This window comes from Mytilus edulis, chromosome 4, assembly GCF_963676685.1.
Source record: "Mytilus edulis chromosome 4, xbMytEdul2.2, whole genome shotgun sequence".
In the NCBI taxonomy this organism is placed as follows: Eukaryota; Metazoa; Mollusca; class Bivalvia; order Mytilida; family Mytilidae; genus Mytilus; species Mytilus edulis.
In genome coordinates this window covers 74,830,579-74,842,386 of record NC_092347.1, presented here as the reverse complement: position 1 = coordinate 74,842,386, position 11,808 = coordinate 74,830,579, and the positions used below count along the sequence as shown (strand labels likewise).

General features: G+C 34.1%; 1 protein-coding gene across 2 annotated transcripts in view; it reads left to right on the top strand.

Annotated features, from left to right (window-relative positions):
- The first annotated feature begins 4,404 nt into the window (after positions 1–4,404).
- Positions 4,405–11,808, top strand: part of LOC139520528 (transcription elongation regulator 1-like) — a 36,506-nt gene continuing 29,102 nt past the window's right edge. For both annotated transcript variants that reach the window (XM_071313245.1, XM_071313244.1), the window contains exons 1-3: positions 4,405–4,601; positions 6,890–7,202; positions 7,401–7,571. In XM_071313245.1, coding sequence (XP_071169346.1) covers positions 4,468–4,601; positions 6,890–7,202; positions 7,401–7,571 — 618 coding nt within the window. In that variant the 5' untranslated portion in view covers positions 4,405–4,467. The remainder of the gene's footprint in view (positions 4,602–6,889; positions 7,203–7,400; positions 7,572–11,808) is intronic.

The following is an 11,808-nucleotide window of genomic DNA, read 5'->3' as shown; positions in this document are numbered from 1 at the left end:
CAGGGGTGTTTCGTGTCTGTATTCTTAAAGTTTTTATTTGTTCTCTCTTTTTTAGCAATACATTACTCTCTACTGTCCTTATACTCAAAACCGCATACTCAATATAGATTAACCGACCAATCTCTCGGTTAGCCGAGTGCCGGCCGTGAGGTAGTTCTTTTGTTGATCAACAGTATTTCAGTCTTTTTTCTATTGATCTTAACTCGCTCAGCCTCAATTTTTGGTACAACTTTCAACGATGCTGAGTTGAGCTGATGCATCTTGTTCCAATGTTGCACATAGCATGATATCATTTGCGCATGTTGGACAACACAAATAAATGGTTCTGATCTTAAAACCTATTTGTTGCTTCGATAGTATCTAGAAATCTTAGTGTAAGCTCTGTAAATACCTCCCTGTTTACTCGTTTCTAGTTATTGAATTCTTCTGAGATACACCCGTAAGATTTTACTTGGTTTGATGTATTATTATATAGTTCTCTGATCAGTATTCAGGTTGAACCTGTGATTCCTTGGTGAAGTAATTTCGAAAAAGATGTGATCTACGACATGGAAGGCTTTTTTCTGCATCTAGGAGGATTAAAATGAGCCTTTTGTACTTATATCTTTTATCTCATTGATGGCTTCAGCAATTAAAAAGCAAATTTATCGATGAAGCACCTTTTGCAAAACCTTTTTGTCGTCTATTTTGTTGTTTGTTTAAATGCCGTCAGTCCCACCTCTCTGACAGAGTTCTAAAAATTTACAAATGATCGAGATGACTGCAATTCCTCTATAATTTGAAGGCACTGTTGGTCCTTATCTTTTTTATGGACCGGAGATAGACGTCCCATTTTTATAGCATCAGGCACATATTTTGTATATAGAAGATGGTTAATGAGGCAAGTAGTCAATTAAAGCTAAACCTCCGCATGTAAGATGTTCAGGTGATCCTGATTTATTTCCAGGGTTAAAAGCTTTTTTTTTATTACCTGACCGCATGAGCCAATTTTGGTGACCAACTTATCCGTTTTTTCCTGCTTTGATTTCCTCTCACGCTAATAAGCTAACATGTTTCTAGTGCACTGTTCGAACCGGGAAGTAATTGGATTGTAGTTTGGTCAATTCCATAAGGTCTTCTCATGTTTAAATATTTTTTATCCTTTGGTTAGCACTCAATACTTAGTGTATACTATCTTTATTTACCGTTGTTCCCAGTGGATTTTGGTACAAGTATTTTCTCTGTACTGTTTCTGGCAAGTCCTTGTGTCTATATAAAGATTGACAGACACAGGACAATGGTCATAGGTGTTTTGACCTACACTTATGATCCTGAATAAATTTCCTTATAGTCTTGCATCATTCTCAATAGATAAAATTGAAATGGAGTTGGGGAATGTGACAAAGAGACAACAACCCGACCAAAGAGTCTTAGACTAGAGAACAGCCGAAGGTCCGAAATGGGTATTCAATGCAGCGAGAAAATTCCGCACCGAACAAGGCGTTACAGTCCCCGCAACAACAATTGAATTGGTTTCAATGCTCCTAAACTTCTTTCTTTTCTTTTTTTTTGCCGATTAAACTCTTGTTTATATACGAGCGTCACTGAAGGGTCTTTTGTAGATGAAACGCGCGTCTGGCGCAAATACAAAATTTAATTCCTGCCGGTATCTATGCAATCTAATTAAATTGGTATCTATGATGAGTTTATTTCTTGGTACTTAAGGATTTTTTTCTGATAGAGTGTCAAATGGTGCTCTATAAGCATCATGTCTTTTATCCGTACCTCTAGAGGGAAGATGTACACTAATAAGGAAGGTAAGATTTCCGACTTGACATTTCAATAGCTTGTATTCTGTTGTTTGAGAACTTGTTCCCGTCTTGAAGTTGAGAAAAAATTGAAGACATAGATTTTCTGTATATGGTTGCAATACCATGCACTGTGTTTTCTTGGTCTATCAATTGGGGACATTAGTTCAACATCATCGATGTGTATATAGAAAATGAAATAAATAAAGTCTGAGTGATGTTGTTTTAATAGTTCCTTGTCGCAGTTAAAGAGCCAGTGTTCTTGTAAGAGAATGATATCATGTTTATCGAGCAGTTCATTGAGGTATTTTTGAAAGAGAGAATACGCAGTTGACTTGCTTTTCCATAAGTTACATCATTCTTTTCACAGGAGGCCCTTTATCTGGATCTAGAAGAATGGCTTGTCAATGGTCTAAAAAAAAAGGGGGGGTTCCTTTTTAGAGCACTGTGATTATAGTGAATTTGGTGTGGTTAAAATGTAATGGGAAACTCGTCACAGTTTATTGATTTTTTTCGTGTGTGGTTAACAGCAAATAGCATTTACTATCAATACCTGAGACTGATGAGTGAGGGTTTGGATGGGGTTAAATGATTAAAGAATAATGCCCTTAAAAATGAAGATTAGAGAATAACGGGCAAAAAAAAATGAAGATTAGAGAAAAATGGGGTTAATTTGTTTAAGATTAGAGAAAAAAAGGGGTTATTTTTTTTAAAGATTAGAGAAAAAAGGGGTGAAAATTAAATGTTTACAGAATAACAGAACCCCCCCCCCCCCCCCCCATCCCACCCCATCCAGACCCTCATGAGTGAATTGGTGAAATGAACTTTAGATTTTGGACGGTCAAATTTGCATGGTACGCATGAATCTGTAGAATGACGATCACGTATATAGACTGACTAATAGGTGTTTTCTTCAGTTCATAGTTCATTTTCAAATTACCGAATTATATATTTTTTATTTTAGATTTTGTTGCAATGGGTAGGAAAAAGCAAGTTATTGATTTTGGCTAAAGAATTGCAGATTTTGTGTGCCCACGCGACATGTCAGAAATCGAAAGCGCTGAGAGGTTTGATTTTGGAATTAATGAAGATGTGATTTAAAATATAACTTATCATAATCATAAGTAGAAATTCTATTTCGCATTAAATCATGACTGTGATATATTACATTTAATCATTCAAGGTGGTATTAGAGTATAAATAAAAAATTATAGAGTTTGATCATACTTTGCCAAAACATAGTATATATTGTGATATGTTAAAAATATAATAAAACTGATAGTTCACCGTGCATTTTCTCAAGCTACAGGTTGTGAATGACACATTTTGTATGGATTAAAGCCGGAAAAACGTCATTATGTGATTAGAAGATAACTAAATGATACTGAGAGTTGTAAAATAAAATACGAGAAGATAGCTTTTAGCAAATACTTTAATTTAAGGAATATCAATTGAAAAGACAGGGTACGTTTTTTTTTCGCCTGTTATATAAAATAGAAAAATTTCTTGTAGATTCCTTCAGAAAATGCACTTTTTCGGAGTTACTTCCCCCTAAAATGCCTATTTTTGAATACATTAAAAATCAAACGATATAATCTACGCTGGTAAGATATTATTAATTATAAGTTGAAATCTTACACATTTCTTGTTTTAATGAAAATTCACATTAGTTATCTGCACTGATTCCTGTATAAAATTTTGCTAGCTTGATGATTGGTTATTTGCAATCCAAGATGACGAAAAAGGTAAACGGACAGAAAGTCACAAATTTGATAGGACAAAAAGTCACAAATATTTTTTCAACAATTGTTGGAATCAGAGACATATAATACAATTATATAAATATTGTATTATATGTCTCTGTTGGAATATATAAGAGAAATATCTTGAAATATTTACTTTTTAATACATATACTCATATTAAAGTTAATGGAATTTATCATTTTACTTGAAAAATGAAGATTTATTTTATTTTAATCATGCAAAAGACATATTTCTTGGCACCATGAAGCCATTTGAGTGCCAATCTTCTTTGACATTTTGTTTTCTTAACAACTATTTGATCATCTTTGATATTTTTTTGATAAATTTTGCTTACAAAGTTGGTTAATATACAATACATCAAGAAAAATACAAAAATATTTTTGTAAAAATAAGCATTTTTTATTCAAAGAAAATAATCAGAAAAAATGAATTGTGACTTTTTGTCCTGTGACTTTTTGTCTGTGACTTTTTGTCCTGTGACTTTCTGTCCTACATTCGGCGAAAAACAGTCATATTAACTTTTAAAATATGCATTAGCTCTGTCTCTTGATATGATTTGTCTGAGCTGGCATTATAGACGAATTCAACCTAGATTTTAACATCGAGACAATATCGAGAATAGTGTGATTGTGAAGACGGTTCGACTCGTCTTACTAGTTGGTCCGAGATGTCCCAAAATCGTGACAATATTAATATTTTATATTCCAAAGCCGAAGAAGTATTCTAATATGACGTTATTCGAACACTGTCGCTCGTGACTAAAGCCGAAGTAGTATTACTTGGTGTATGATCGAAACGCCTTTAAAAACCGGACGACGACGTAGGATGAAACAAGTTTAGCCTATGTTAGTCTACCAAGTCTGGTACCTACTGGAAAATCGGAACCAGTTAGCCTACAAAAACGCGACCAGACAAGATGGGCGACGATGAACAAAATGAACATGATCATCATGACCATGGGCCTAGAGACAATGGTGATCGTGATTTCAGATCTCACAGAAATCAATATAACGGCCCTCCGCGTGGCAGAGGATATATGAGAGGACCAAGGTACCAAAACTGAAGCATGAAAGCTATGTTCTGTATGGTCGGCCATCTTTGTTGCTAAAAATTGATCCAGTTGCCGGCGTATGGATAATTTTAATTGCCAAACTATTGTCTGCTCCGTAGGCGACAATATTATCATTTAGTCCAATATGAACTTTGAAATTTGATTTGATGTGCGCATCCATGTTGCAACAAATGGAGATAAAAAATTATCAAAAATTTTCACCAAAAATGACATGGACTTCCCCCTTTTGTAAAATTTTCTCTATTTATTATTTACAAAAAGAATAAATCTGCTAACTTTCCTGAACAACTGTCACTATAAGTCAGCCGTTAAAACGCACAATTTTATTAAAATCCACATCATTTGCTGTTTTTTTTTTCTATGGAGACAATCATGCACTGAAGTTCTTTAATTCTTTATACACATGACCAAAATCCTGAAAATTTTAAAGTTTGATTCTGTGTTACACATGCATCCACTTAATATTTGCGCAAGCAACAGATGTTCATACATTTTATAGTTTTGAATTTTACTCCCAAGTACAGGGATCTCCATGGATGAAAATTGAACGATGGAGGAACTTTCACCATCATAAACCGTATCTTCACCGTACAGTGTAGCGCAATCGAAGTATTTCATCCCTCCATATAAGGATAGGTGAACATGCTAATTCATTGCTTATTTAAATTATATTTATTTGAATTTTCATTATAAATTCTAAATAGAAGTATATACATATTTTCAATAATTGCCGTTTTCAACCCTTCAAAGGCCAAGCCCTCATGCCCCCTCCCTTTCCCTTAGTCAAGAACGACCAATAGCTATCACGGAGGTCCCCATGTAGTTTTCTTGCTATTTTTGGTAATTGTTATTTGGGTTAAAAATCATGTGGAGCTTTTTTTTTCACGGACACTGTCAAATTCAGAAGTCATGAACCCATTACCGGTATGGCTGGTTTGCAGCAACGACAAAACGAGTCGTACAGGTTATGTAAAAGTTAAAAAGATTTGTAAAGCAAACGTTGTCAAATGAAAAGGTTTTTATTGACTTTATCTAGCAAATTGATGCTATGCAACATTCATCTTTTGAGTCTGAATAGAAACCGGAAACGCGGATGTATCAATTTGATTGTTAACTACGAAATGAATTCGGAATTACGATACGATATTTCTTTACAAGAAATATTAAAAGTTTTTACTCTTTAACTTTTAAAGTAATTCTATATTATCGTTACAATACAGCAGTACTCGAGTTATTTGCGATGAAATAATAATTACTGTTTTACGTCTTATTTTTTACTTCTTAAAAAGGGGGATGCTGCGTAAGTCAAAATTAAAGCACGTGGTCGACTTGTTAAACTTTGTAACTGGATTATTAATTTATTTATTTAATCCGAATTATCATAAGCATTTGTGGAAACTTAGTTAAATAATTTGACAAATGAATCGTCTATCTTCAGATAATATTCTCCTGTCTGGTTTGTTGATCTACCTGAACAAGCTCGGGTACAAGTGATTAGCGATCTTAATCCGGATATCCCTCAGGCGTTTGAACTTTATTGGATTATACTATAAAAAAAAACAAAACCTGAGGGTTATGTAATTTCATGCATTTAATTATAATTGCTAAAAAAAATGGCGTCAGGCTATAAAAACGATCACAGTTTTGAACGATGGCGGAAGACAATTGAACGATGGCGCGAGTCATTTGACAATGACGCAAGACATTTGAAAGATGGCGCCTTAAACAGGCCATGGAGATCCCTGTTGTAATCTAGTAATAGTATATGTGTTGATCTGAATAGTACAAAATTGAGTCAATAATGTACTATTGTAGCAGATTACTTGAAGTCTGATTAGAACACTTTAACACCTTTTCAAGAATAATATTTTGGCAAGGCAATTAAAAGTATTGGGGTCAGTTAGAGTTAAGATTCAGAAATAATCTTACTCTAAATAGTTCTGATGTGTAGTCTCACTCAAGGTTCTCGTTAAGACGTGTATACTTGTCCTGGACTTGTACAAATCCAGCTGAATGTGTCACTTTTGAAACTTGTGAGTCACTGGGATGTATCCCTTGAGTCCCTAACACATTGTTTTACAAAAAATATTTGTGATTGTCGCCATTGTTTTGACAGGAAACTAAACTGGAATTTGATGTTGAAAAATCTATGTTATGTCTAGATCAGTATTTTTGTTGACTGAGAACTTTTTTTTTAATGACGTCTTTATTCTTAAAATATGATAATTCTGTTCATTGTAATTAATAAAAAATGAATGTCTTTCAGAGGACCACCACCATTTAGAGGTCCACCAGGACCAGGAGGTCCTCCAAGAGGATACAGGGGGCCACCACCACCTGGCATGAGAGGCCCACCACCACCTGGAATGAGAGGTCCCCCACCACCTGGAATGAGGGGTCCACCCCCACCAGGAATGCGAGGCCCACCTCCATTTGGAAGACCTCCATTTGATCCAAATTATGGACCTCATCCAGGAGGGCCTGGTGGACCACCACCTCAGAATTATCAGGGTATGCCTCCTCCTCCAGGAATGCCACCACCTCCAGGGATGCCACCACCACCTGGTATGCAAGGAATGGTAAGTTTTCCAAAAAGTCCCTCAGAGTAAACTTGAATGTTGGCCAGACTGTAACGGTAATGTTAATTTCTTTTTAAAAACTCAAGTTAACAGAAATTATAACATTAAAAATCAAGAATAATGAACATGATGAAAGAATTTGCAATTGATAAATTCAGTAAAACCCTTGAAAATATTTGTGTTTTTTCAATTCATTAGCGACCACCTATGATGCCTCCTCCTGGGATGCCACCAGGCATGCCTCCACCAAACTTTGCCATGCCACCACCAGGTTACAGTATTCCTCCTCCAGGGCAGATGCAACCTGGAGTACCCAATATGGATGGAAATCAAGAATTATGGGTGGAAACTAAGACAGCGGAAGGAAAGGTATTTATGTCTTGGTATTCTAAATTAACCCCAGAATATTTAATTTGTTTGAGAAACTACATATGAAATCATTTGTAATTTAAACAATGAATATAGGAAAGTGCCACATACTCCTATAGTGGCTGTCCTGTGATATGGATGAAAGCCAAAGTGTTTCATTTTTAAAGGTCATTCAGTGAAGTAACGATTATGAAGTACTGCAATAGTTAATCTTTGATGCAAAAGTATGTTTCATCCAGGTAACACATTTATTTGGAATTGTTATCTTACGTTCATTTAAAGGGAAACTTTGCAAAAAAATCAAAAATTGATATTATGTCCATTCTGTATAAAAATGCTCAAATTCATAAATATCAAAGTTTTATTCTGCTAGATAAGAGATCACCATCAATTTTAAATTTAGATTATCAATCCTCTGCGTGCCGCCATTTTGATATTTTCTCCATTTTGAAACCACGATATGTCTATAACCCACAAAGGACCAAAACTACAGTAACCTAATGTAGTCGTAATTGCGCGTCGATATCTTGTCAATAGTACGGTTGTTTTATCCGACTTACTAACTTGATACGGAAAATGTTATTATTTTTTAAATAACCATGGTCTGTCGTTTTTAAACTGTTTATATGGAATATGCTAAAATGTCAAAGTTCAAATTCATTAATGATCATAAAGAAGTGTTCCGTGAAAATTATTTTCGAAAATCTAATTTGTTCATAATTCTATTATGTAATAAGTTCTTATTTAAATAAATTTGGACCTTCCTTTATCTGATCACCATGCAGCATGGCTAAAGGTATTACTCCAAAAGGTATTGTGAGGTGACAATGTCCAGGGGTCTGTTGTTCAACTTGTGATTAAACTAATCATATGATTAATTTTAATCAGTCGTTAAAATATAATCGGATGATTAGTAAATGCAATGATTAAATTGCGTTGTTCAACTTATTTTAATCATTGTATTTACTAATCATTCGATTAATTTTTAATCATATGATTAAATTTGGGTAGTTAGCAAGTGTTTCCCACAATGCATTGTAAATCAGGGCCTACAAAACTTCCTTTGATGCATTAAATTATAACATTCTTCTTTTAAACTGGTTTTGGGTGCCCATAATTATAGAATAAATATCTTATAACATATTCATGTTTTTTCTTATGGAAACATAAAAATATTTTAGATATGTTTCCAGTTCAAAATGAAATATGCTTGAATGAAAAAATAGTTTCAGTGAATGCACTACTGATTAAGTAATCTCAAATTCAAAAGTAATATGCATTTATTTACCATGAAAATGGTTTCGGGTGCATTTTGTAATAATCAGCATTTGCATTCCACTTTAAATTATGACTAGGGCCAGAGTTTTTCATGTTATTGCTCAAAAATCTTGGTATCTGAAATGATGAGGTCATGCAGGTGGTCGAAAAACCAACATTCATGCAATGAATAACTTGAAATCAGTTTGTTTCTTAATTATATTAAAAAATTTCAGTCGTTGTTGAAATAGTCTTATCATGCAACATGTGACTGTTCTAACTCAGAAGCAATGTCAGAGATTGTCTTCAGTCCTCAATCAAAATGCATCATTCATGACCATGATTTTAATGCCGGAATTTAGTGTCTGACAACAACGACAGTGTCCATGATTGCAATGATAATTCAGTTGAAGTCTTTGTTTTTACATAATGATTCCTCCAAATATCTGTTAAAATATTTTTTGTTAGTTAAGTCATACCTTCTACACATGCGAAAGATACGCTTTTGTTTATAAATGACGAAATAATTTGGAATAACGATCTCCATTGACGCGTATGTGAAGGGCGCTTTCTTTCACGTCCGCATTTTAACAAGTATGGCATGCCAAGATAACATTTCAGATCATTTTTACGGATGGTGTAGATCGTAATAAATAACAGAACTGTAATCGATTGCAGTTCACACTGCAAAAGAAGATACAGTGTGACAATTTTAAATATTCACTTGTGCAAGTGTAATGGCACAGTCCGAGAACCTTTTCAATGATTTTTTAAAACTGAAATAACAAATTGTTAGTTCTAGAAATTTTCATAAAGGGGGAGGGGCACTGACTGCCTTAGAGGGGGCCCACTCCAATCATGCTACAGTGATTCCCTTTATATAATCAACCAAATTTTTTCCACAAAAGGGGGAGGGGGCCTGGGCCCCTGAAAACACCTCTGAAATAGTTCGTTCTGATGTTGTACTGTTATACCACTGTCCCAGGTTAGGGGGAGGGTTGCGATCCCGCTAACATGTTTAACCCCGCCACATTATTTATGTATGTGCCTGTCCCCAGTCAGGAGCCTGTAATTCAGTGGTTGTCGTTTGTTTATGTGTTCCATATTTGTTTTTCGTTCATTTTTTTTATATATATATAAATAAGGCCGTTAGTTTTCTCGTTTGAATTGTCTACATTGTCTTATCGGGGCCTTTTATAGCTGACTATACGGTATGGGCTTTGCTAATAGTAAATATAAAGACAAGAAGATGTGGCATGATTGTCAAAGAGACAATTCCCTATCGGGAACCAAAAGATGTAGTAGTTAACAGATATAATATAGGTCACCGTATGAATTTTTACTGACAGATAAACTGACAACGCCATGGCAAAAAATGAAAAAGACAAACAGACAACAATAGCACACACAACATAGATAAAATGCGGACGTGAAAGAAAGCACCCTTCACATACGCGTCAATGGAGATTGTTATTCCAAATTATTTCGTCATTTTTAAAACAAAAGCGTATCTTTCGCATGTGTAGAAGGTATGACTTAACTAACAAAAAATATTTTAACAGATATTTGAAGGAATCATTATGTAAAAACAAAGACTTCAACTGAATTATCATTGCAATCACGGACACTGTCGTTGTTGTCAGACACCAAATTCCGGCATTAAAATCATGGTCATGAATGATGCATTTTGATTGAGGACAGAAGACAATCTCTGACATTGCTTCTGAGTTAGAACAGTCTCATGTTGCATGATAAGACTATTTCAACAACGATTGATGCAAATGCTGATTATTACAAAATGCACCCGAAACAATTTTCATGGTAAATAAATGCATATTACTTTTGAATTTGAGATTACTTAATCAGTCCATTCACTGAAATTATTTTTTCATTCAAGCATATTTCATTTTGAACTGGAAACATATCTAAAATATTTTTATGTTTCCATAAGAAAAAACATGAACATGTTATAAGATATTTATTCAACAATTATTGCCACCCAAAACCTGTTTAAAAGAAGAATGTTATAATTTAATGCATCAAAGGAAGTTTTGTAGGCCCTGATTTACAATGCATTGTGGGAAACACTTGCTAACTACCCAAATTTAATCATATGATTAAAAATTAATCGGATGATTAGTAAATACAATGATTAAAATAAGTTGAACAACGCAATTTAATCATTGCATTTACTAATCATCCGATTAACTTTTAACGACTAATTAAAATTAATCATATGATTAGTTTAATCACACGTTGAACAACAGACCCCAGGTATTTAAAGTCATAAGAAACCTCAAATAAAAAAAAATATGCATATGTTTTTTATAACTAAATGGATAGTTTGCATTATACAACAGATGTACATATACTTTTTTCTGAGGAAAGTTCTTTAATTTGTCCACATTTAGAAGAATTTTACTTATTTTTAATTGCTTGCTTCCAGGAAGCAATTCGTCGACATATTTTCCATATGCAAAGTGACCTGAGCGTAACCCTCCTCGTAAAACTCCGGTGATCGCAAAACGCATGGATCTGTCATTAAAATAAACAATTATCTGATTGTACATGTTTAACACGTGCTCAATACCCATGCTTTTTGTTATTTGTTAACTATAAGGTGACAATCGGTAAACTTCGGCTTCAAAATACGGCATTTAATGAGCAACCATGTTTGTTAAATCATAACAGACAGAGAGAAAAGAAATTGACGATTATATGATATATTTGCGTAAAAAATGATAAAATCGTGCACAGAGGACTAAGTTTATGATATAAACATGCATTGGTTCAATAGTGGATAAATATTATTTTTCACCACTCACTGGTTTCATATGACTTTAAGCACTTTCCTGTTGGGCTTGCAAGTTCATGCATTGTTTCACTTCTGAGGGTATTGATCAGTGTACACAGCTGATAACTTGTAATTTTCTATTTTGAACTATCAGGTGTATAATATACATCTCTGTCTTGCGTGTCC